This window comes from Mauremys mutica, chromosome 4 (assembly GCF_020497125.1).
Source record: "Mauremys mutica isolate MM-2020 ecotype Southern chromosome 4, ASM2049712v1, whole genome shotgun sequence".
NCBI classification, from domain to species: domain Eukaryota; kingdom Metazoa; phylum Chordata; order Testudines; family Geoemydidae; genus Mauremys; species Mauremys mutica.
Window position 1 is genome coordinate 20,072,565 of NC_059075.1, and position 27,651 is coordinate 20,100,215.

The 27,651-nt window shown below is 41.1% G+C and overlaps 1 protein-coding gene across 4 annotated transcripts in view; it reads right to left on the reverse strand.

Annotated features, from left to right (window-relative positions):
- Window positions 1-27,651, reverse strand: part of TDRD9 (tudor domain containing 9) — a 148,648-nt gene that overhangs the window by 112,877 nt on the left and 8,120 nt on the right. For 2 of the 4 annotated variants that reach the window (XM_045014188.1, XM_045014190.1), the window contains exons 2-3: window positions 16,039-16,041; window positions 14,929-15,035 (exon numbers count right to left, since the gene is read on the reverse strand). In XM_045014188.1, coding sequence (XP_044870123.1) covers window positions 14,929-15,035; window positions 16,039-16,041 — 110 coding nt within the window. Of the gene's footprint in view, window positions 1-14,928; window positions 15,036-16,038; window positions 16,042-16,222; window positions 16,247-27,651 lie in introns of those variants that run through there. The other 2 variants (XM_045014191.1, XM_045014189.1) reach the window with 2 other exon arrangements.

A 27,651-nucleotide genomic window follows, 5' to 3' on the forward strand; every position in this document is an offset into this window, starting at 1 on the left:
GAATACATTCATTGTACCTGAAAAGCACACTTCTTCAAAGGACCCTATATTACTCCTGGGGGGAATTCTGCGCATCTGCGGACACACAGAATTCTTCTGTTCCTCAGAACTTTGTATTTTCCCACATAAAATACATTTTGCGCGAGCAGTGCTGCAGTTCTGGGGTGGAACTTATTTTCGGTGGGGAAAAAAAATTCTCTGTCCAGTGCTGCAGAATTCCCCCAGGAGTAGACGTTCATCACAGCACCCTGCCTGCAGAGCCAGGTTTGGACAGAGGGAAGCACACAGGGCTGCTGGTGGGTCACAGACTGGGGCTCAGAATGGCTAGTGGTGGGGACAGACTGGGGCGTAGGCTCAGGAACTACTGGGGTGACAACGTTGAGCCTGGGGATGGGGGAGAGAGGCTGCAGAGATCCATAGGGATGGGGAGTGTGGAGACAGGGGCAGATGTGCCTGACTGAATAGGAGGGGCTTGGGGTCAGCCAGGGTCTGCATGGGGGAGGCTTCCCAACTCCCTAACAATCTCCCTTCCCCCCCCCCAAAAAAAACAACAAAACACCACCTTCTCCCACCCACACCCAACACCCTCCAAGTTCACTCTTAGGTTCCTTCCCTCTCCTTCAACTCCTCCATTACCCCTGACTCCCCCCAAGCCTTTGCACTACTTCTGACAGGTGCAGGAAATACAGTTCTGTATTTTAATTTAAATAAATTACTCAACGTTATGCATTAATATGCCTAATGAGGAATCTATTTGTAAGAAAGAAAAAAAATTGATCAGAATTTTTTTTTTGGTCTGTATTGTTACAGACATACTCGCTGACAGATATTTTGAAATAAATTACCAAAATAATTGAAACTGGCATGATTACATTGTGTTATTTTGACAAATAAAATATGCAGAATTTTCAAATATTGTGTGCAGAATTTTTTTTTTGGCACAGAATTTCACCAGGGGTACTATATCAAGGTTTAGCTCGTGTATTTCTTATTAATACTCGGAAATGTATTAGGTAATTCTTCTAACAAACTGAAGGGATCCTTTCTCCATCTGTGTAACTGTTGGGATTTTTTGGTAGTTACTCTAGAAAGCATTTGTTTACCTCATTGTTTCTGTGCACTAGTGTCATGCTCACACACTACTCTCCAATCTTACATGCTATTGGAACTACTCTCTGCATAAAGCTTTTTTCCTTTCCTCTTTACCTCAGAGAGCCAAATATCCTGCACAGTCCTCACAACTATTATTACTACCATCCCAGTTCCTAGGAATCACATCCAGGTTTTCAGAGCAACTACCAATTTATCCAACTCTTCCAAACAAACAGTTGGATAAAATGGAAAGACCCTTAAACTACACCCTTGTGCCATTTGTTTCCTTTCATCCCCCCCATCCTCACAATGAAATCCTTTTCCTTGAACTACAAGCTAAAGTCATATTTGGACATGAAAGTCTGATATTAAACACTGTCTTCTTCATCTAATATCTGATCATTAGCTTTTCTCTTAAATAAATTCTACAGTCTCGCGGCCGGGACACCAAGCTAAGAGAATTTCAAAATTCATTTATGGGCACAGTTATTATAGGGAAACATGGAAGAACATAAAATCTTTTGATGCGCATGTCACCATGGCACATGTATAATAAAGAGAGAGTAAATGCTTCAGAACAGGTGGAAAAACCCCAATACCTGCTTTGTAGGTAAATACTTTTATGAAAGTGCAATTAGATATTGTGGGTGAAAACCGAGCCCTACTGAAATCAATGGTAGAGCTCCCATTGACTTCAGTCAAGAGTCAGGATTTCACCCTAAGTCATAAAATTCACTTATATGAACAGGCAAAGAGTAACTTTAAAGTTATATGATCTAAAAACAAAGTTGTTTCAAAATAGGAAGATTCCTTATTTTAAAAAGTAAAATAAGCTATGAATAAATACCTTTCTCAGTTTCGTTGCTTTTCTGAGGAATAATGACTATGAATGTTTTCACAGAACACAGATTAGATTAAAAACTCTGAGGCAGAGACTGTCTTCCTATGCATTTGTAACATATCTGTATTATTATACTGGTAACAATGAACATATCAGAATTCAGAGCTAAACAATACAAGTAATTATACAAGAAGCAGCAGTGAGTTTTTTGTTAGGCACTTCTAGAATAGTTTCTACTGTCAATAGGAACTCTCCACAAACAATCCTTCCCATAATGTGGAAAGGATGTAGAGAAGCCTACATTCTAATATAATACTTGAGAGCAATAGATTCAGATAATTGCTACATACTGGTTCAGTTCACATCAACAAAATATGGACAAGACAGAAGTTCATATCAAAACAAAAGTCCCTAAAGAATATTAACATTGTCCTTTTCTAAAAGACTTTTTGGACAGGATTCTAAATATATTTCCCAGGAAAACTCATATATAGCATTCTGTCACAACATGATGCAAAGGATAACTGGCTGCCCTCTAGCACATTCAAAGATGTCACTACTGAGACATCAGTAGCTCTGCATGATTTGACCAACACTGGAAGAAGACTCAAGCTGTTAGGGAAATGCTTCTGGCATCAGTGTATTTAAATCATTGTTCCTAAAATAATGTCAATTTTAAGCTATTTAAGATTTTATTACACTCAGTACCGCAAAACAAAAAAACAGCACCCTGTTAAAAATATAAAGGATACAAGAATGAAAGTCCAATTCCAAAAGTAAAGAAAGGAATTAAAGGAAAAGATAATAAATATAGATGTGGTAATAGCTTTAAGGACAAGTTTTTAAAAGAAGCTTTATGGAATTCTTTAAAAGTGGGAAGGGATGGAAAAAGATGGCATGAGTTCTACACTCTAGGGTTTAACATAGCAAAAGCACGATATATTGCAGATTTAGACACAATGGTGGAATCCTTATAAGTGGTAGGTGGACTATTGACCAACAACTGTTCTAACCCCAATCTCAACAAACCGATCTTTAATATAGCCAGGGCCAATAAGACTCCACATATATATTGAGCAACAGGAAGATCAATTTAACCTTGAGGGATAACATTTCAAATTTCTTAATGATGACACACAATAGGAAAATTTATCAAGTTTCCCTTCTTCAAGTCATAAGGTCCACAGATCAATTTACACACTTTAGCTGCTTGCAATTTGGGGACAGAACCAGCCCAGTCAGTCATTGGCAGCCAGGGAACGACCCATCCAAGGAAGTTCCCTCCAGTTGAGGTAACTTCTATAGCCAAGACAATTCAAGTCCACTTTCCTAAATCACAATGTGCATTAAATACACTTTGAGGGAAAAGTACAATAATTTCTCCTACTGCAGAATATGGGAAATCTCACATAATGATAATAAACCCAAATCCTTAGATGTCAAGTCCCTTCTCCAGTCTGTCGGATCCACTGTCTCCAGGATGGGCCAGATTTCTAGACTCCATGATTTGAAGATAGGAAACTTTCAGGTACAAACTGTTAAATTTCTCTATTCTTCTTTGTGCTAAGTTCCATACATACATTACAATAAGATTTTAATGGCAGTATTTCCAGGGTGTAAAACAATTATCCTTTAAAGGTGGACATCCACAACAAGTTAGATTATATATAAATTACAAACAAAAAAGTTTTTAAAAGATTCCAAAGTCAATAAATTCAACAGTTGGAAAATGCCAGAATTAAGGTTCCCTGTGCAATCTTATGATTCATTATGATAGCATGGGACCACATAATTAACAGACTCTTATAATGCATACTCTCAAGGGAGCAGAATTAAGATTGCACAGGCAACCCTCATTCTAGCATTTAACTCTTAAATGGCTTGCCTTTCCCAGGTCTCTGAGCCCCACCACCCAGGGCTGAAGCTGAAGCCTGAGCAATGTAGGCTCTGTGAGGGGCCTTGTGGCATGGGGCTCCAGGCAACTGCCCTGCTTGCTACCCCCTAACACTGGCCCTGGCTTTTATATGCAGAAAACTAGTTACTGTGGTACAAGTGGGCCATGGAGTTTTTATAGCATTGGGGGGGGGGGAGCCTCAGAAAGAAAAAGGTTAAGAACCTCTGCCCTAGTGGGCACAGACTTCTGCTCATTTCCCCCAATCTCAATCCCTTTGACACCACTGCCTCCAACCTGCTCCTATCCCAGTCTCCTTGCCTGCCCAGTCTTCACTACTCAAGCTTCTAGTCACAGCCCTCGGCTCCATCAAATCTCATACTCACCCTCCAGACTCACTGTCCCAGTCATCCCCATCTCTAGGTCTCTCCCCTTCCCTAGACAGTCCCAGATCCTCATCCGATGTCTCCTCCCATTCCAACTGGCTTCCTGTCTCCTGTCCCTGATTCCTTATCCAATATCAGCCTCTGCAGGTCGTTGTCCCAATTTTAATTATATCTAGCAAGTCTCTACTATGTGTCAACAGCAATATCTTTCAAAGACATAACTTGACCAAATCTGTCCAGATTTTAAATGGATTGGCCAAAGGCACATCCCTGACACAAAGTCCCTCCTCCAAAAATATGGGGGTACTTAAGCATTTCTTTAAAAAAAAAGGGGGGGGGCAACACACTGTATATTTCCTGAGCCTCATTCTTGGAAACTGAAATATTTTGACTGAAATTTAAAAAAAAAGTTAAAAAAAAGGAATTCAGGCTGAGGCAGACATCTGCCTGAAAATTTCAGCTCAAATGGTTAGAGTTTGGCAAAAGGTATAAGCAACTGAAAATCAGGTCTTATAATGTGAAGTATTGGGCAACCGTAATAGAATGTGGCACTATCAGTCCACCTCTAGTATTTTCTTAACTTCCTTTGGGCACGGAAGTATGGAGAAATTTCCTTTCTTTGGTAGAAGTTAACAATGGCTAAGAATGGACAACCAATATGCAGAACTTGGTGAATCTTGTGTATTAACAGCCATGTGGTGTCAGCTCAGAATACAGGAGACATGACTGCTCTGCCTAAAAATTTTCAGTGCTCCTAAGGACTGAACTTTGATGCTTAACTAAAAGAATTTACTTAGGGAATGAATACTATGACAGTTGTTAGGTTTACCTGTCTGACTTAGAAGTACAATACCGGATCACAGACAATCCAGGAAGTTTTTGAAAAGTGTAGGGGACAATTTCCTGGTGCAAGTGATGGAAGAACCAACTCAGGGCAGAGCGCTTCTTGACCTGCTACTCACAAACAGTGAAGAATTAGTAGGGGAAGCAAAAGTAGACGGAAACCTGGGAGGCAGTGACCATGAGATGGTTGAATTCAGGATCCTGACACAAGGAAAAAAGGAGAGCAGCAGAATAGGGACCCTGGACTTCAGAAAAGCAGACACTGACTCCCTCAGGGAACTGATGGGCAAGATCCCCTGGGAGAATAACATGAGGGGGAAAGGAGTCCAGGAGAGCTGGCTGTATTTTAAAGGAGCCTTATTGAGGTTGCAGGAACAACCCATCCTGATGTGTAGGAAGAATAGTAAATATGGCAGGCGACCAGCTTGGCTTAACAGTGAAATGCTTGCTGATCTTAAACACAAAAAAGAAGTTTACAAGAAGTGGAAGACTGGACAAATGACCAGGGAGGAGTATAAAACTATCGCTCAGGCATGGAGGAGTGAAATCAGGAAGGCCAAATCACACTTGGAGTTGCAGCTAGCAAGGGATGTTAAATAAGAAGAAAAAGGGTTTCTTCAGGTATGTTAGCAACAAGAAGGTGGTCAGGGAAAGTGTGCGCTCCTTACTGAAAGGGAGAGGCAGCCTAGTGAGAGAGGATGTGGAAAAAGCTAATGTACTCAATGCTTTTTTTGCCTCTGTCTTCATGAACAAGGTCAGCTCCCAGACTACTGCGCTGGGCAGCACAGCATGGGGAGGAGGTGACCAGCCCTCTGTGGAGAAATAAGTGGTTCAGGACTATTTAGAAAAGCTGGATGAGCACAAGTCCATGGGGCTGGACGGGCTGCATCCGAGGGTGCTAAAGGAGTTGGTGGATGTGATTGCAAAGCCATTATCTTTGAAAACTCAAGGCGATCTGTGGAGGTCCCAGATGACTGGAAAAAGGCTAATGTAGTGCCCATCTTTAAAAAGGGGAAGGAGGAGGATCCAGGGAACTACAGGCCAGTCAGCCTCACCTCAGTCCCTGGAAAGATCATGGAGCAGGTCCTCGAGGAATCCATTTTGAAGCACTTAGAGGGGAGGAAAGTGATCAGGAACAGTCAGCATGCATTCACCAAGGGTAAGTCTGCCTGACTAACCTAATTGCCTTCTATGATGAGATAACTGGCTCTGTGGATGAGGGGAAAGAAATGGACGTGTTATTCCTTGATTTTAGCAAAGCTTTTGATACGGTCTCCCACAGTATTCTTGCCAGCAAGTTAAAGAAGTATGGGCTGGATGAATGGATGGTAAGGTGGACAGAAAGCTGGCTAGATTGTTGGGCTCAACAGGTAGTGATCAATGGCTCCATGTCTAGTTGGCAGATGGTATCAAGCAGAGTGCCCCAGGTGTCAGTCAGATTAAGGGGCTGGGGCACATGACTTACGAGGAGAGGCTGAGGGAACTGGGATTATTTAGTCTGCAGAAGAGAAGAGTGAGGGGGGGATTTAATAGCTGCTTTCAACTATTGTTTCAAGATATTGTTCAATATCTTCATTAACGATCTGGAGGATGGCGTGGATTGCACCCTCAGCAAGTTTGCAGATGACACTAAACTGGGAGGAGTGGTAGATACGCTGGAGAATAGGGATAGGATACAGAGGGACCTAGACGAAGTAGAGGATTGAGCCAAAAGAAATCTGATGAGGTTCAACAAGGACAAGTGCAGAGTCCTCCACTTAGGACGGAAGAATCACATGCACTGTTACAGACTAGGGACCGAGCGGCTAGGCAGCAGTTCTGCAGAAAAGGACCTAGGGGTTACAGTGGATGAGAAACTCGATATGAGTCGACAGTGTGTCCTTGTTGCCAAGAAGGCTAATGGCATTTTGGGCTGTATAAATATGAGAATTGCCAGCAGATCAAGGGACATGATCATTCCCCTCTATTCAGCATCGGTGAGGCCTCATCTGGAGTACTGTGTCCAGTTTTGGGCCCCACACTACAAGAAGGATGTGGAAAAATTGGAAAGAGTCCAGCGGAGGGCAACAAAAATGATTAGGGGGCTGGGGCATATGACTTACGAGGAGAGGCTGAGGGAACTGGGATTATTTAGTCTGCAGAAGAGAAGAGTGAGGGGGGGATTTAATAGCTGCTTTCAACTATCTGAAGGGTGGTTCCAAAAAGGATGGATCTAGACTGTTCTCAGTGGTACCAGATGACAGAACAAGGAGTAATGGTCTCAAGTTGCAGTGGGGAAGGTTTAGGATGGATATTAGGAAAAACTTTTTCACTAGGAGGGTGGTGAAGCACTGGAATGGGTTACCTAGGGAGGTGGTGGAATCTCCTTCCTTGGAGGTTTTTTAAGGTCAGGTTTGATAAAGCGCTGGCTGGGATGATTTATTTGTGGATTGGTCCTGCTTTGAGCAGGGGGTTGGACTAGATGACCTCCTGAGGCCCCTTCCAACCCGGATATTCTATGACTATCTCAGTTTCAAATAAAAAACCTCATCTGATTGGAGTTACATCGGGAAGAACTCTATAATGGATAGGAAGTATAACATCACCTTCTGCCAGGGTTCAATCTAGATAGTGATCTACGGAGCAGAATGAGATTCCAAGTTTGGGATCTTAAGGGGCAGGAATAAGGCTGATGTCCTAAGAAGCATTTAATTATGGGATTTGTACAAAACCTCTTTTTCCGTGAACATGCTGAGAGTTTTATTAGTAATATTAGAGAGTTGATCTTTTTACTTGGACATTGTTATACAGTAAAAGTCCTCAGAAGGGAACTTAAAGCTGTGTTACACTGGTTTAATATGGTACTTAAACTACGGACTTTGCTCCAGCCAGTAGAATAAACTCTATTTGTTAACTTTTCTTTCAGCCATGTATTCATTTTAAAGCTTTTTGGTCCCAGATGGAGGATTGGTCTTGCAGTAGCAGACCTCATCTGTGAGACAGACACATTCAAAGATCCAATGTGAGGTCAAACAAGCCTGAGAGCCATCTTCAGCCAGAAAGGCATAAAACAGTATTATTGCCATTCTTGTTCCTGATCTGGGGAGCAGTGAAAAAGTGGAAAGACATAACAGGGGCCTTGCCCAGCTTTGCAAGAGGTCGTTCACGACCTCATATCCTGGATCCTGAAGCACAGGGAAGTTACAGAGTATTTTACTTACTGTTTCCAGTCACTCACCAGCCCAAACTGACTTATGATGAGCAAGATATTTCTTGGTGTAGGAGCCACTCTGTTAGCAGAAGTAAAACTAAGTGTTCATCTCCACTTTTGTGGGCAGTAAACAGACAGGAAACTTTGATCTGCCCAGGAGAGGGATTCTAGTTTTCCATGACCCAAAATTCTCTGATAAAAATAAATATAAAAATCCATAGTCTTCTGCGATTACAACGAAACACTGAACTGTAGTTTCCTTACCCACTATATATAAGTATCAGTTGAACACAATGTTTTGATATATTTACAATTTTAAGCAAGTTCGAAGCCTACCAGCTCCATCAATCATTATAATAAAATAGATTTGCAATTTGTATTTCTTACATATACCAAATATTTCTGTGTCTGTATTCTATATTTTCAGAATTTTTTTTGGGGGGGGGGGTTAAATGCACAAAAATACTGGAATGATCCAGTCACAGTTCATTATTTCTTTACTGTTGTTGATGGCCCTCCTGTTTCACCCTCTTGTTTTTGTTTCTTTTCATTCAGTTTAGGTTTAGCACGTTCCATGTGTTCTACAGTTGTCTGCCTTCGAACGTAATCTACAGCCTTGCTGCATACAGTACAGAACAGCACATTATCATCAACGTGAAATTTGTCCTTGCCAAACTCAGTGACACAGTCTTTAGGGGTGATTTTTAAAGTTTCAGGATCTTTTCATAATTTTAATTACTCACATCTGAAGGCTGAAGTGTAATTTCAGATGCATTAAAACACAAACCCCTATATGCTGCTGAGTAACTTCTATACACCAGAAGCAGTTTATTAGCGTATGTTTAGCTATGTAAATTTAAAGAGCATTCAAAAAAATCAATCACAAGGAGTGGGAGGTCACGCGCATTGAATAAGTGACAGTGGTACTTTCTATAAAATTCAGTTAATATTTTTTTTTAAACTATAAAAACTAAAGATTGTTTGTAAAAATGCAAATTCCACATTTTTTACAAGGCAAACAGATTTACAGAATCTCTAATGATCACTTTCTTCCAAAGTTGTTATCAAACCCCTATCAGACACTAACAATTGCAACCAAAACAGGTCCGTTATCCATGGAAGGAACAGTTCTCTGAGGCTCAAGGATTGATTTTGTTCCAGCTGGTGGATGCTACACTCTTTTTCTGGTGCCCATTTCCTGAATTAAATCAGGAAGATCCCTTAAAAAAAAAAAAAAAAAAAGATTCTCTGCATTCACCAGTTGTGGGAGCTGTCCATGAGATCAGAATTCCCAACAGGCTCCAATAAGAATTGGATTTTTTGTTTCTGTGACACCACTTGTTTTCCATTATGGTCATCTTAATCTTCTTTTTATGTTCTGCAAAGGTGAGACCTTGCACCTAATATACGTGGGCTGAGGATCAATTCTATGACTGACTTTCCTGGCACCATGGATTTGTGTTTGTCCTGAATCAGGAACTGTATAATTGTGTAATTTGCTTCAGGTTTCTCTCTGTACAGAATGTTTATCAGAAGAAGTTACTCACCTTGTTCATTAACAATGGTTCTTCGAGATGTGTGTCCCTATGGGTTCTCCACTGTAGGTGTATCTACACTCTGATCAGAGATTTTAGGTAGCAGTGTCTGTTCAAACCCACACATATACACTCCAACCTCATGTACTGCCTCAAGCTATCTAGCGCTGCACAGGCAAACTGCCCTCAGTTCCTTCCCTACTGCAGAGCCCCTTATTGAGAACTCCGAAGCAGAGGGGAGAGGGGAGGTCATGGAGCACCTTCACACATCCTGAAGAACTTTCATCACTGCACAAGGTGAGTAACTTCCTCTTCTTCTTCAAAGTAGTGTCCCTATGGGTGCTCCACGGGAGGTGACTTCACAGCAGAATTCCCTATGGAGGGCTAGGGCTTCAGAGTGGAGTCTTTTACTGATGATAATATGGTGGAGTTGAAGATAGCATCAGAAGCTGAATCTCAAGTAATCACAATGTTCCGTGAAAGTATGAGCAGAGGCCCAAGTTGCTACCCTGCAGATTTCTGAGACAGGAACATCTTTAACAAATGCGACCAAGGTGGAAACAGATCTCGTGGAGTGCATGCAAATTCCTGATGGAGGTAGCAGGTTATGGGCATAATAACAATAGTTAATGCAGTTCAAGACCCATTTGGAGAGCCTTTGAACTGATATTGCAGAGCCCCTGGAACCATCAGCAATGGAGGGAAAGAGTTTAGGAGATTTCCTAAAGCCCATTGTCCTGTGTAAATAAAATGCTATGGCTCTCCTAACATCATGTAGTATTGCCTCCCTGTTGTCACATTGTGGCTTTAGGAAAAGGTGGGGAGGGGAATGAGCTGGTTCATGTGGCACCTTGGAGAGGAACTTTGGGTACAGCCTTAGAGTGACTTTGTCTTTAAAAAAGACCATGAAGGGTGAGTGCGCCATCAATGTCACTATTTCCCATTTATTGTGCCGAGATGCTGGCCACTAGAAATGCTGTCTTCACTGACAGGTGTAGAAGACAGCAAGTGGCCATACATTCAAAGGGTGGTCTAGTGAGGGTCTTTAGAACCAGATTGAGGTCTCATGTTGCAGTGGGGCATCTGGTATGTGGGAAGAGGTTTTGCATGCCCTTGGGGAATCTTCATGTTGTTGGATGGGTGAATACCAAATATCCACCCACATGCTGGTGGAAGGCTGTTATGACCACAAGATGTACTTTGAGTGAGATAAGAGAAAGACTAGCCCTTTGATCTTAGACTATATACAAAAACTCAAAAGGGAGGGAGCAACTTGAATGGAATTGCACCACATTTGGAATCATCTTCACTTTTGTAGGTAAGTGCGACGAGTCATCAATTTCCTACCGTGTAGTAACACTTCCTTCATCTCCTCAGAGCAGCAGCTCCCTATGTGTTAGAACCATGAAGAAGCCAAGCCTGGAGCCGGATGGATCCGTCTGTCATTTTGGGAGAGTAGGTGAGGAAGGGGTTGAAAAGGAATAGGAGGATACATTGCTAGTTGTGTCAGATATAGGTACCACACTTATCTCGGCCAGGTGGGGGCAATAAATATAACTTCTGCTTTTTCCCCGCCTTATCTTTAATAGGACCTTCAATATTAGAGGGAATGGAGGAAAGGCGTACAGCAGCTCTCTGCCCCATTGAAGAAGGAAAGCATCTCCTAGGGACTGTTTCCCCAGTCCAGCTCTAGAGCAGTAGCAGAGACATTTCTCGTTCTGGTAAGTAGCAAACAGGTCTATTGTTGGAGTTCCCCCATCAACGGACTAGGCTGTGCAGCTCTGTTGGGTTCATTTCCCATTCATGGTCGTGTGAGAAATTTCGTCTGATATATTTTATATCCCTGCCAGGCAAGTGGCTGATATGAGTACATTGTGGTGGATGCACCAATTTCAGAGAGTTTTAGCGCTTCCGTGCAAAAGGAGGGTGATCTGGTGCCCCCTTCATGACTTATGTAAAACATGTACGCTATGTTGTTTGCCATGATTTTTGTGTAAGTATCCCTGATGAATGCGAGAAAGTGTTCACAGGCATTTCTGATGGCTTTTAATTCCCAAAGGTCGATATCGAGTACAGCTTCCATGGGGGGCCATTTTCCCTGAAGTCTGCAGTTTAGATGGGCTCCCCAGTCTCTCAGAGAGGTGTCAATTGTTCAAATCAATGCTGATGGAGGTTGTGTGAATGGGATCCCTACACAGACATTGAATGGGTCTTTCCATCATTCCAGGAAGTGTATGACCCTGGAGGGTATTGACGGTGGCTTGTGTAGCTTGTCATTGTTCGGAGTGTAAACAGATCTGAGCCATGTCTATAGACACCTCATGTGTCCATGTGAGGTGTCCATGCCGCCATGTGCCCAAGAAGCTGAAGGCTGAAGCTGAAGGTATTATTCTCACCTTTCTCAAACTCAGATGCTGTTTTCCCTTTTAACACTATCCAGCCATAGGAACCTTGAATCTGCTTATTTGGAAGAAGTGGTAGCAGCCATATATGCTGCTTTGTCCCAGAATGCCACAGGGCATCTTCTAGTCCCATCACTATCCAGTCTGTTTAGTTTCCCCTCAATTGATACCATACAGCTGGGGGCAGAGCACTGATCAGAAGAGATTGACTGCAACACACGAATCTGCATGAACTGAGCTCCTATACCATGACAAAGTGGAACAGTAGGAAAAGAAAAGGGATGGGAGGAAGCAGACAAGAGAGAAATAACAGGAGAGCGTCCATATGCTATTCCGTGTTTTTATTTATATTCAGTGGGATAATTAATAAATGCTGTTTCAGTAAGTGACTGAAAGGAAGTGACTAAAGGAGGGATGTAACTATTTATAGTATATTGAGGGTATAAACATGAAGAAGTAGTTTTAGGGCAGACCAAGAAAACAGAAATAGAAGAAATGGAAGGATATTAGGAAAAGATAAATTTAGCAGGCAGAATATCAGTAAAGATTTTTCAGCTGGAATATATAAACTTCCTATTTCTTTCATGAAAAGTACTGCTAGCACCAATCTCATTTAAAAATAAATTGGTGAAAGCACTAGAAAATATACTTTAGGTAGAAATCTTGTGTTAGCAAAGGAAAAGATGTACAAATGACAATTTTTTTTCATAATCATTATTAATATATTATAATGGCATAAGTAGGCATTCTGCAATTAAATGACTATTTAGCTAATTTATTTTATGAAACTTCACAAACTGGGCCAACTTGATGCCCTCTCACCTCGTCACTGAAAGAGATTAAAAGACTAGGGCATGCACTGTATCTCTCTCAAAAAAAGGGCTGTCCTACATTAACTTATTTTGAGGTTAAGTAGCATGGTAACTGTTTGAAGCTGAGCTGTCTTGACATCCTAGTCAGTTTCACACTCCTTCTACCAGAGCTGCTGGGAGAGTGGTGCAGTCAAATTTCCCTCTACTAAGGGCATTTTGAAGGGGGAGACACACATAAACTGAAGTGGATGACAGCAGTGCAGGAAAAAGAGGCTGAGAGAAATGACAATCAATTGGATTGGTAACTGGAACAATATAGAATAAAGAGTTAATTTCTATATTAGACACATTGTGTTCGTTTTGATTGATTAAATGGGCCCAGCGAGTCAAAGATGTTAATGAGACCCAGTCACTGTACAACTCTAAACAGTCCTGGTTAAGGTTTTGAGCACAGAGACCTCAACATGCTTAGTGCCATTGCAAGCAAACCATTACTTTTTTTTAAAACTTTTATTAAAGATACAGAGAAAGGAAAAACAGTGTTTGAAATGTAAGATTAAGACTTTAATTTTAACAATATTCCTTATTCATTTTCATTTTAGCTATAGAGTTTTTAAAAGGAAAAAAAATCCTTGTTGGACAGTTTTTCCAATAGTATTAAAGAGGGTAATAGCCGTCCTTTTGGAAGGCAGAGTGGGAGAAGAAAAGTCAGTTGAGAGGATTGGACTTTAACAGCTCCAGACCATGTTTCCTAGAAAACAAACACACATAAAAGGGACGAGCAAAGAACAGCTAACGTCTCTAGTGCTGACTCCTATTTGCAACCTCACTGCTAGAGAAACACAGCCCAGCAAACAGTCTCATCAGCCACTCCAAAACCTCACAAACTTTTACCAGTATCAGGGCTATCTAGGGGATTGCTTTAGCTGCTTCTTTGGTCATGAGGCTTTCACCAGTGTTGCAAAGGATATAGTCTTGTCTGACTAAGCCAACTCTTTAAATTAAAGAGATGGCAAAAAAGATACAAAAGAAGAAATATGGTGGGTGAAGGAAGCAAAGAAGGGGGTAGACAAAGTCTCACATTCCAGGCAGTGTTCAGGATTTACCCAAAGCCGGGGAGGTGGCAAAGTCATCTGGGTCCCTCTCTCTGGCCTGTACATCCCTCAGGCTCAGGATAGCGAAGGCCCAATGATCTGATGGTGAATCCCAAGGTCCCAGGCCACAGTAGAAGTGGCAGCCATGATGGTGAAAGCTCACTCTTTACAGTCCACCTGTCTCCTAGCCAGCCTACTTGAGACTCTCCCTAAAAAAGACTACTTTTTTTAAAAGGACCCCAAAAGAGAGTGATGGGGATAATAGCCCATTCTCTCATTTTATCCACCAATTAGGATTAATTTACAACCCATCAATTTTAGGCTATTAGTTTCCAATTCCACACTCCTTTTGTTTACCAGGCATGACATCTCAGTGCTTGAGTTATATCAATAGGCCTTTTTGTTTGGACTAATTCAGTCCATCTTCCATTTGTAGCTTTTTCCATCAAAATTTATTGTTACAGGTGATTAGAATATTTTATATTTAGTCTACTTTCCCACAGTTGGGCTTACAACTGGGAAAGGCTTACTAGGCCCAAATTATTACCACAAACCATCTCTTTAAGTAAACAAGGATAAACCTTCTCTCACAAATATATGCATATATTGCAATTCTAAATGAAGTATATATACCCTTATTAAAGCGCACTGCATCTGTGCACTTGCATCTGCACACAACCCACTTATACATGTAAGTCAACTATTCACTTGTTAATACCAGGCCATCCTTAAACAAAATACAACAAGTTCAGACATAATATTCCACAAACAGACCCCATAGTTTAACCTTTTGGGGTTTTTTATATTAGGATCAAAGTGGGGAAAGAGCATTCATTGTTCACCTGGTCCACAGATAAAGTGACCTGTGTCAAATTTGTCCAATTCTAGCGCCTCCAGTTGTCTGTACTTTTCAATATATTCAGCTCCAGCATTCTCTTTGTTATGTATCCTGAAGAAGAAATGAAAACAGTTAATGTACGCTTTCCAGCCTCAAGGAAAAAGGTAAACAAATCCCTGGGGATAACAGGATTACTAAATAACTTCAGGGCCTCCACATCACGCCATGGCAGGATCTACCCTACAGAATGCACCACCCAGGCACCAATGCTGTCCCTAGCACTTAGATGCTACCCTGGTTATGGCACCACATTTTCTGAGCATCTTTATGTTCTGAATTCCAAACCCCTGAGTGACCAATAATGGGGGGGGGGGAAATGCCCATTTAGTACCTAATTTTTCCATCAAAATAGAAATTAAGATTTCTTTTGGACAAAAAGCCTGGATAATTCTGCCAAGGAAAGACTGAACAGAACACTATAATTTTTTTTTAATATCCATCTTGCATGATTCTCTGGAGGTAGAATAGCAACATGAGAAAATATGATAATATTTGCTGCTTTAAAGAAATTTGTTATCCTTGAGATAAAAAACGGTGGGGGTTTTAGTTTTGTTTTTGCGGGGAGGGGGGACAACAACACTATTAACTAGCATTAGATCGATGGCCTCACTTGAAATCCTCAAAGTTATATTAGTTATGTCTAAGAATCAGGAATATACCCTCTACATCCTGCCAATTCATAAAGTGTTCTCTTCTACGTAACACGTAGCAAACAATATGTACAAGCTGCCTTATGGATCCCCTCGGAAACAAGAGCAGCAGATGTACAATAAAGAATTTAAAAGTTTGAATAATTAAAAGTAAACAATTTGGCTTATTGTTAGAGTGATGCATCAAAATCTACACAGCAAAAAAAGTTTTAGTGATAATTCCTTTCTAATAATTGCTGTTTGCTTGCTTGGACTACAAAATAATTAGTTCGTCACCAGTTTCAGTCATTCTGCTCCCTTCCCAGTCTACCATTTCAGTCTCTCCTCTACCCCAGACCACCACCACAAACTCATAAATCAAAACTATGTTATGGCAATTAGATATTACCACTAGTGCTCTGCACCCGCTGCTACTTCTGTTTAGTCCATTACTAATCTCAGTCCATTGTTAGTTCAAACCATATCCTAATGACGTTCTTACAGAAACACCTTGTTGTAGGAACATTTAGTCTACACATTTCCTTGACCCAAACAATCAAGCAGGACAGCTCCCCTCTCACACTGGGCAGCTGCAGGGGGTTCACGCACCAGGGCAGGGGTGAGGAGCTGCAGGGGTGCTGGCTGGGAGCTCCAGCCCCCTGGGGCAAAAAATGTCACGGAGGTCAATAGAAGTCATGGATTCCATGACTTCCACTGACCTTTGTGACATAATCATAGCCTTAGTTATACACAACTGAAAACAATGCCTTACATACGAAGTGTTAAGCAACCTTAATTATAGGGAGTACTAATGCCCCCACCTATAATACAAATGCTCTATGATCTGTCATGGCTGTCTGTGGTTGGAACATAACATGTTGGTATATACCTATGAAGCCCTAAATAGCCTGCGTCCTGCCTATTTTTAGAAACACTTTAGATCAGTGGATAAGCCTGAGCTGGAGCTTCCCTGGCTTCAAAGGGTATGTCTACACTGCAATTAGACACCTGCAGCTGGTCCGTGCCAGCTGGCTTGGGCTGTTTAACTGCATTGTAGATGTTCAGATTCAGGCTGAAACCCAGGCTCTAGGACCCACTGAAGTGGAAAGGTCCCAGAGCTCTGGCTGCACACGGACCCTAAACATCTACACCACAATTAAACAGCCCCTTAGTCTGGGCCCCATGAGCCTGAGACAGGCGCCCTCTGCAGAGGTCTAACGGCAGGTAGATGTAACCAAAGGGAAGTTTGGCTGGCAAGATGTGCTCCACGAAGACACTTGGATGTTGTTTAAGGGGAAATATTTACAGAAGGTGGGATACTTTTCCCCATTTACCTTTTGCTATATGATTTAATGACTGTCATTTTTGCTGGGCTGGTACTGATTTTATTTTTTTCACATCAACTGTTTTTAAATAACTTATTGGCACCTGTTTGGAACAGACAGCTTTGTGATAGTGTTACAAATCCAAAACAATATTAAAAAAAATGTATGTCAAATGAACAAAATACAACTGTCATTTCAGGAGAATTACTGGAAGGGAAACACAGTTTAACACCAGAAATTGTTGGCACATTCAGCTGTAAATGCTCTCAGTGCACTGAGGGCGCCTTGCTTTAAATAAATTCACCAAGAGAAAGGTCTTCCTTTACTTGAAGCTATAAAATGACCCTCAAATAGGTCAACCAGGCAAACATAACAAAAGGAAAACACTCAGTAAATTTTAAATTGGAACACTCTTTGAAATAAGACAAAATAGACTTTTTTTAACAGTTTTCACAATGGAAAAAATTACAAAGCTCAGGCAATATTGCATTAACATCCCAGGCCCAAATAAAGAAAAATGTCTCGTTTAATGAAACATGCTAAAATACCGATATACACTTCACAGAGCGTTTTAGGCACTAGTGTTTTAAAAATTGTTAAATACAAAGATATATATATAATGATGTTCCCTGAAAAATAACTGATTTCCCCAGCAAATCCTTGACCTATGAAGAGAAAGTTAAGCGTGTAACGGCAAGTGAAAATTGTTAAGGATCTGTCCTTTTAAGGAGGAGAATGCTTACCGGCAAAGAAGCAAGAGACTGTAAAATTTTCCACTTAATACAACTCTGTTTGGAGAGAAGGAAAAAAAAAACAATCTGCAACCATTCCAGTCTTGGATCTGTCATTAAATTTCACTTTAAGAAGGATGTGAATGCACCCTAAATTGTGTAGCATGCGTAAGTTTAATCAAAATAGTCAATGAACGATCGCAAACGAAGTGTTCTTGGGTGAGGTTTACAAAAACATTTAATTGTCATATTTCTGATACATTTATTATTTCCGTATTTCATTCACCATAACACCACTGTTAGTATGGGACTAAGAGTTATACATAAAAACTAATGTGACTCACTTTTTAGATCATAAAAGAAATTGTCTGAACTAAGTTGCTGCTCTCCAGTACAAGAATGCTCTCTCACTTCTCTCCCAGTAGCATAGGTCCCTCTTTTCTCCCCTTCACGCAAACCTCAGGAAAAAGGATAGCTGCAACGGAATTGTAGTGGAGGGAGCAATACTACTTCTTTAAAATTTTAGTATAATACACACAGTAGACTGTTTCATGGCCTCTTCTCTGAAGCTAAAATAATGTGACACTTTACATAACTGAACATTTGCTATAAACAGCAAATAACCTTCAACTAGGGTTTGCTGAAGGTCACAATAAAAGTGACTTTCCTTTTACTGGCAGTTGATATTCAATACTTTGAGTTTGTAGTCTTAGCTACAAAGATATGCTAACTTAAAAGAAAATGTACTGCCAGTCAAAAGCCCCAATACTCAATCCTACAAGGCATGTAGAATGATTTTAGAAATTCAGCTTCAGGGCTTTATATTTACATTCTAAATAAAAAAAAACCTAAAAGTGGTAGCAGAACAACAGAAAGTCCATAGTGGAAATATTATTACTGTTCTGAATTAGGGAAGTGTAGCCATCAAACATTGAGTTACACAATATAGAAGCTGAACTAAGGTAAGGATTTTTAAGAGTCAATGAGTTTTATGCTCTTAACTTCCTCAGGCTCTGTAACAATGGATTTTTCAAAATTTAAAAAAGACATTATTTTCTCAAAATAAAAGCGTTATATTTAAAAATATAAAATGACTGCACAGTTGTTTCTCACGCTAGTTACTCAACTTTCCTCCTCTTAGGAAGTTACAAGTCAAAAAAAGTCCACTGGCACAACTACAAGTTTCAGTTAAAGACTAAGCACCAAAAAACAAACCCCATCATAATACTCATATTTTGAAGAACAGAAAAGAAAACTTTTGATTTCACACAAAACTATTTAGTTTCAGTGTCTGAAAAATACCAGCTTTTTACTGTAACAATAGTTCTTTGAGACTTTCTGTATCCTGCCAACTCTACAGCAAAAGAAAGAGTAGCAACCACTAACGCCAGGGAGAAAGCCATACACTCACCAAAATAGCAGACAACACCCCTGCTACCTAAAGAGGGGTTTGGGGGAAGAATGACCTTCGTGATCAGAGGACACTTGGGATACCCTGCTGAGCTCTGTGGAACTGGCTTCCCCTTTGTGATCTCTGAGCTCCATCTTCTCTCCTGTGGTCTTTTGGTTCCACAGCACAATTTGGAAGGGCAACAGTACTCGCCCATGAACCACTCACTCAGGATACTAAAATGAGCTGTCACAGCAAGTTGTATAACCCTTCATACCATAATTTTCCCGCTTCTTTCTTACAAGCTTTAATACGTTAAATCATTGAAATGTTTACATTATTGTAACTCACCATACAAATTAATCCATCATAGAGATGCATAAGGCACTTTCCCCCTCTCAAGCTACTGTTTTGGGCTCTCTGCAGATATCTATATAGTGGCTACACACTGTTCATCTTTACAAGGTCTTCTTCACAGCCATAAAGGCTCAAAATGTTCATAAAACAAAAAATGATCCTAGGGAACAAAGTAGCAGGCTTCTACGTTAGTGTAACTCAGCCTAGATCAAGCCCTGGAAAGGAATGCTTTGTAGGCCAGGCAAACTATGCTAAATTCCAAAACAGCCACATGAAGGTTAGTGTCTAGAGGCCTTGAATTATAATACTGAAGCGTCCATTACCAACACTACAGACTGAGACGGATTAAAGAGGTACCATTTCAAGCACAGCCTGACTTCACCCATCACAAGGAGAGCAAAATCATAGAAGGAAGTGACCTGTCACTCTACACTATTCAGGAGAAGGAGGAAACATGCTCAGCCAGCCTTGCAATGGTTTCAACTGTGGTCTAGCCAAGAGACCACTAGTCTAAAAATTCAAAGGAAATAACAACACACTAGCAATTTTACAAAGCTCATACCAGAGTTCAAGAATCATCTGAAGTGCAGTCCAGGTCTTCCTTGAATTAATTCCTGTTTCAACTAGAACACAATTTTTTGAAAAACGAATCTTCATTTAAAAATTGCCATTGATGGAGAATCCACCACAGTCCTTGGTAAATTACTCCAACAGTTAATTTACCTTTACTAATAAAAAAATTGAGCCTTATTTCCAGCCTGAATTTGTTTAGTGTCAGCTTCCAGCCATTGGATCTTGTTATACCTTTGTCTGCTAGACTGAAGAGCTCACTATTAAATAACTTTTCTCCATGTAGGTACCTGAAGACTATGATCAGGCTGTAACCTTCTCTCCGATAAGTTAAGCAAATTGAGTTCAAGACTCTCACTACAAGATGTTTTCCAATTCTACTTCTCTGAACCCTCCCCAATTTATCAACAGCCTTCTTAAACTGTGGACACCAGACCTGGACACAGTAGCTAAATACAGAGGTAATACAACCTCCCTACTCCTACTTGATAGTCCCCTGCTTATACATCCAAGAATCGTATTAGCCCTTTGAACATTGTTTGGCCGCCTGCTTTGTCCGCTGCTTGCAGGATTCTCTGGAAGAGCAGCTCGCCCTCATAGGGGCTTGGAACCAGAGTGGGTCGGCAGCCCCTCTATCAGCTCCCCTCCACCATCCCCCAGCGTCTCCCGCCCACCGGCAGCCCTGCGGGTCAGTGCCTCCCCGTCCCTCCCTGCATCCCCTGCTTCCCACAATCAGCTGTTTTGCCGTGCTCTGAAGGCTGTTGGGGAGGAGAGAGGATGCAGTGTGCTCGGGGGAGGAGGTGGAGCAGGGGCGAGGAGAGGTGGGATGAGGGTGGGGCCTTGGGGGAAGGGGTGCAGGTCTCGGGCACAGCAGAGGGTTGAGCACCCCCCGGCAAAGTCGGCGCCTGTGCTTGTACCTAAGTCGCAATGGGAGATGCACAGAACCTCACCCTGCTCCCATGAAAATGTGAAATCCATGGGAGCTTTGCCATTCACTTCAATGCCAGCTGCATCTCTCTGCCCCTGCAGGCACGCAGCAGGAAGGAATGCAGCCCTGCAGCAAACATTTTCCTCCTCTTACAACAGTCGTAGCTACATTGGCTGCAGTGCTGCCCGGGTGCTGAGTGCATGGTTACTATGGGAGGTACAGCAGGGCCAGTTTTTCCAGCACACTCTGGAAGACAGGCCTTTAGTCCTCCAGCAGAGCGCCTGTGAAACTAAGAACCTGCAAGTGAATCTAACTCCATATCTAGTCCTAGCCTAACCCACAGGGCTTCCAGCAGGGGAGCGGATTACCATGGAGAATGACATGGGTTTTCCAAATTCTTTCCCTTTCAATAGTTGACTGATGCTCCATGACCCCAATCACTTCAAGCTGAAGGGAGTGAAGAGTAGTATGTGCATGCACCATCTAGAGGAGAGAGAGGTGCACTCCAGCAGGCCTGGATAGCGTGGGTTCATCATCACCTTCGGTTTCTGCAGGGAATTGTTTGCAGCCACTGCCGTGAGTCTACTGTCTCTCCTCCCTCCTGCCTTGTAGAGTGTGAGGCTACATTAATAATATGTTAACCCTTGAAGGCTCAGCCGAGTGCTAGTTCATCATTTAGCAGCAAGGCATTCCCTAGGAAATATCCCACCTGATATCAACACGGTTACTTTAGGAAAAGCTTATGAGCAGGTCCCCAGAAATCCTCTGATTAGTGACTGCAGGGAGATTTGGTGAAAGGGGAGCTGCTGCTAACATGCATGAAAAAGAAACAGAAGGGTCTCAAGGAGCTGACATAGGACATTGTTCCAGTGGCCCTGTGCAAGTCTGTTTTAAATGTAATAATGGAGGGCTCATTGTGATTATACCGTACAGTATCACCCAGCATCATGGGTCAAAAAACGCCCAACAAGTGATAGTGGAGTGCCTAGCAGTAGCAGTACCACTAGCAATAAGAAAACCAGGAAACCCATTAGCTTGGGTACTAAATTAGACATTTTAAGGCGTTTTGATGCAGGCAAGCATTCAGTAGACATTGACATCACTCTAGGTCTTACCGACCACTGAGAGAACAATTCGGAATAATGCCAACAAGATCAGGGCTAGTGCTCGGTGTGTAACACCACTTCGTGCTACTAAAATAAGTTGATCAAGAAGTACTTTGATGGAAAACATGGAGCTTCTTCTCTCAGTGTGGACAGAGGACCAAAACCAGCAGAACATACCTATAAGTTTGCTAGTGATACAAGCTAAAAGCAAAAAGTGTGTATGACAATTTGAAGAGAGACCAAGGTGAAGGATCAGAAACAGGGACATTCACAGCAAGTCGGGGATGGTTTGATCGGTTCAAGAGGCGCTTCCACCTGCATAACATCAAGAGGTCCGGCGAGGCGGCTAGTGCCGATACTGCAGCAGCTAAAAAATTCCCTATCTCAAGAAAATAATTGAGGAAGGCGACTACTCCCCTAAGCAAGTCCTAAATGTCAATGAAACGGGCCTCTACTGGAAGAGGATGCCTGAACAGACTTACATTACCCGAGAGGAGAAACAGCACCCGGATTTAAAGCAGCTAAAGACCGCCTAACCTTGCTTCTAAGTGGTAATGCTGCCGGAGACATGAAGATGAAACCGCTGACAGTGTACCAATCCGAAACACCACGCACCCTCAAGGAATTTTCAAAGGAACACCTTCTGGTCATTTGGAGAGCCAGTAAGAAGGCACGGATAACTGGAGCTATTTTTTCAGAATGGCTGAGAATACTGTGCCAAGGAAAATCTTGGATTTCAAGATTTTATTACTTATTGATAATGCACCGGCTCATCCAATCAACCTGGACGACCTGTGCAAAAACGTCCAAGTTGTCTTTCTGCCACCCAACACCATATCACTCATCCAACCCATGGACCAAGGAGCCATCGCTGCATTTAAGGCTTATTACTTACGCCATACTTTCAACTAGCTCATCGGAGGCACCAATGGGGAAGGCAAGCCTACGATTCAGTAATTTTGGCATGACTACAACATCCTCAAATGCATCAATAACATCGGTGAGTCCTGGGCTCAAGTTACTCAGGCATGCATGAACAGTGGGGGGGAGGGGGGAAAGAGGATGTTGCGGCCTGAATGTGTCAATTACTTAAAAATGTTGTCCCCTCTATGAAGAAAGATATCCTTAGCTTGGCCAATAAAGCAGGTTTTGATGAGGTGGAAGAATCTGACATTACATGACTTCTGCAATCACATGGAGAAGAACTAACCAATGAAGATCTGATGCGACTAGAGGTGATGAGAGCAATGGAAGAAGAGGGCCAAGAAGTTATAGAAGAAAAACCCACCAAAAATTTGACTACCAAATGCCTTTCTGAAGCTTTCCAAATGACTGAAGCTGGCTTGCAAATCCTTAGTGATGACCATCCCGACAGGGAACACAGGTCGAAAGCGATTAAGAGAGTTGGTCATGTAATGAATTGCTATAAAGAAATTTACAAAGGAAAAAAAATAAAAGGAAAGCAAAACAATCTCTAGATGTGTTTTTTCAAGTTGGAAAAGTTCAGCAAGAACAGCAAAAGGAGCAGCCAGACGATCCACCCTCTTCCTCCACCACCTCAACCAAGCTTCACAATCATCATTGCTGAATACAGTATTGTTTGTTTAAAATTGTTTAAAACTTATACCTGTATTAAATTGTTTAAGTTTAAAACTTAAACAGTATATGTATATAATGTCTTTTGTCTAGAGAAAATTTTTTCCCTGGAACCTAACCCTCACACACATTTATATTAATTCTTATGGAAAAATTGGATTCGTTTAACAGGCTTGGTAGAAAACTGCAGAGAGGAACCAACCAGAGACTTCAGCAGTTAGGGGCAGAACTAGCCAAAGCAAGGATCCTTGGTCCTTTCAGCATTCAGAGAACTTTCTATGGTTTTGACTGGACCATCTCTGCCCTGTCCCCCTCACCCTGCAGGAGAGGGGGAACGATACAGCAGCCCACCATAGTAGTATTTAATTTCAGAAAGGGGAACTACGCAAAAATGAGTAAGTTAAACAGAAATTAGAAGGCACAGTGCCAAAAGTGAAATCCCTACAAGCTGCATGGAAACTTTTTAAAAACACTGTAATAGAGGCTCAATTTAAATGTAAGAATATAAGAACGGCCATACTGGGTCAGCCCAAAGGTCCATCTAGTCCAGTATCCCGTTTTTCAACAGTGGCCAAAGCCAGGTGCTTTAGAAGGAATGACCAGAACAGGTAATCATCAAGTGATCCATCCCCCGTCGCCCATTCCCAGCTTCTGGCAAACAGAGCCTAGGGACACCATCCCTGCCCAACCTGACTAAAAGCCACTGATGGGCCTATCCTCCATGAATTTATCTAGTTCTTTTTTGAAACCTGTTAGTTCTTTTTTGAACCACGTATATGCCAAATTAAAAAAACAATGAAGACCAAAACAGTTCCACCGTGGCTAAACAATAAAGTAACAGAAGCGGTTAGAGATGAAAAGGCATCCTTTAAAAAACTGGAAGTTAAATCCAATTGAGGAAAATAGAAAGGAGCATAAACTCTGGCAAGTGAAGTGTAAAAATATAATTAGGAAGGCTAAAAAAGAATTTGAAGAACAGCTGGCTAAAGATGCAAAAAGTAACCACGCCAAAAAAAAAAAAATTAAGTACACCAGAAGCCGGAAGCCTGCTAAGCAATCAGTGGGGCCACTGGACAATTGAAATGCTAAAAGAGCACTCAAGGATGATAAGGCCATTGCAGAGAAACTATATCAATTCTTTGTATCGGTGTTCACAGCTGAGGATGTGAGGGAGATTCCCAAACCTGAGCCATTCTTTTTAGGTGACAAATCTGAGCAACTGTCCCAGATTGAGGTGTCATTAAGAAAAGGTTTTGGAACAAATTGATCAATTAAACAGTAATAAGTGACCAGGACCAGATGGTATTCACCCAAGAGTTCTGAAGGAATTCAAATGTGAAATTGCAGAACTACTAACTGTAGTATGTAACCTATAATTTAAATGAGCTTCTGTACCAGATGACTGGAGGATAGCTAATGTGATGCCAATTTTTAAAAAAGGCTCCAGAGCCAATCCTGGCAATTACAGACCCATAAGCCTAACTTCAGTACCAGGCAAACTGGTTGAAACTATAGTAAAGAACAGAATTATCAGACACATAAATGAACATGATTTTCTGGAGGAAGAGGCAACATGGTTTTTGTAAAGGGAAATCATGCCTCACCAATGTACTAGATTTTTTGATGGGGTCAACAAGCATGTCGAGAAGAGTGATCCAGTGGATATAGTGTACCTGGACTTTTAGAAAGTCTTTCACACAGTCCCTAAACAAAGGCTCTTAAGCAAAGTAAGCAGTCATGGGGTAAGACAGAAGGTCCTCTTATGGATCAGAAAGTAGTTAAAAGATAGGAGACAAAGAGTAGGAATAAATAGTCCGTTTTCAGAATGGAAAGAGGTGAATAGTGGTGTCCCCCAGGGGTCTGTTCTGGGACCAATTCTGTTCAACATATTCATAAGGAAGGATCTTATCAAAACTGCTTAAAGAGATTCAAGAAAGTAGTTCACTCTGGCATGTGCACTTCTTGCTGAGAGAGAGGGCGCGTGAATGAACACACAGCTGCCCTGCTAAACAAGTCAAGAGGAAGTCTAGGAAGTGGAGAAGAGAAAGAAGGCTAGTGAGTCCAAAATGTGACTAGCTGCCTTCTAGCCTTATCTGCATAACAGGAGGAGCTACCACTGAAGTTCAGAAAGGGCTATTATTAATTAAAATGGAGCGGCAGCAATGGTTGAGTACATAGCCAACTCGACACATGTATAACACTGGGGCACTCCAAGCAGAATACTAGAAATAGCATTCCATACATTTACTGTGATCTAGAAAAGGAGGTGAATGGTGTGGTAACAATTTGATGACAAAATTTAAATTAGTAAATTTGTAGGAAGGATTGTGATCAATTCCTGAAGAACCTAAGGAAAATAGATAATTGGGCAACACAATGAGAAGATTAAGTTAGAGAAAAGTGCAAGGTAAGACTACAATTTGAGATTTATCTATATACTGATTAGTTTATTGCTCTCAGGAAAGAGCTAAAAAATATTGTGGAAAACTAATTGAAGACATCTGCTCGATCTGCAGCAGCAAAATAAATAGAAAAAATATATAGAATTGTATCAACTGATGGTATGGTTTCACCTAAGTATTACACATAGTTTTGGTCATTATATCTTAAAAATGACCGAGAAAGATTCAGAGGAGGACAATGAAAATGGTAAAAATGTACTGATTTGGGGGTGGGTGGAGAGAAGGAGGTTAAAGGACTAAGGGTAAAATTTTCAGAAGCACTTAAGTCCCATTTTCAGAAGTGACTTAGGTTCCTAAGTCAAAGTCAATGAGACCTATGCTCCTAAGTGCCTAAATCACTTTTGAAAGTGTGATTTAAGTGCTTTTGAAAGTTTTTCCCTAGATCTACTAGGTGAGGAAGGAAAAACAAGAGTGAGGAGAGAGAGTACAGATTGCTAACATAATGAATGATCTCGAAAAAGCCAGTTAGATGCATCTATTTCCAGTAAGATAAGAACCAGAGAGCACTCACACTTAAAAGGCCACATATTTAATGTTAAGAAGGAAATACTTTGTGCCATGTGTAATTTAACTATGGAACTACGTGAAGGATATCATTGAGGCAAACAGCTCAGGAATTTTTAATAAGAATTTAAGTAAGTAATAATAGCAGCTGTAATTTACTAATTCAGATGAAATTCCTTAATACTTAGGGTATAAGCCAATTTACCAGCTGAGGCCAAACAGAAATGTCCACCTAATGGTACCGTGGTAAGTGGGAGGAATTATGCCTCCCAAGGAAGCATTCAGGATTGGCCACTGGATATCAGACTAGATTAACTATTGCTCTGCTTTGAATCATCCTTAATTCCTCACTGAATCAGGATCTGAAGTTTATATGAAGGCATATATAGTATGGATGCTGAGTTTTACTGTTTTATGCCAGTGGAATGTTAAACATTTTCAATGTATATCCCCACAAAATACATTAAGGTACCAAGCAAAGCACTGTAGATACAATATCTTTAAAGACTGCTCACTGTGGTTTTAAAGTCATGTATCTTCCAGTATTCACCTTCTTGCTTTTTAAAGTTTATATTGTCCATGTATTGTACAACAGTTTGTTTTCTAATCGTATATCAAATTGTATTGTTTTTGGGGAAAAAAGTGGTGACACATTAACTGTACTGGAAGAGAGGTGGCAGGAAACATTTTAATTTCAACTGAAAATTTGTGACGACAGTTCTGTCATTATAAGCCCAGCTCTTTTCCTTTTTCATAGTACCATATACAATGCAATGTGAAAACCTTCCAGTTGAAGATGATTAATACTGACATCTGAATTTTTCCAATGTATAAGTAGTATCAGCTTTAATAACAGCCATACACATCATCCTTTATGTTGCATGACATTTGGAACAGATTTACACAACCCCTGTTCTTCCAACAGTTCAACAAAACAGTGGAGAGGTAAAAGCAGGAGAGAACAATACTTATAGCAGAAGAGAGAGTCACTAAAACAAACAATACAGAGAGCAGAACAGAAGGCATTTCATATATCATGCCTGCTGTTTAGATTAATAGGAACAGACCT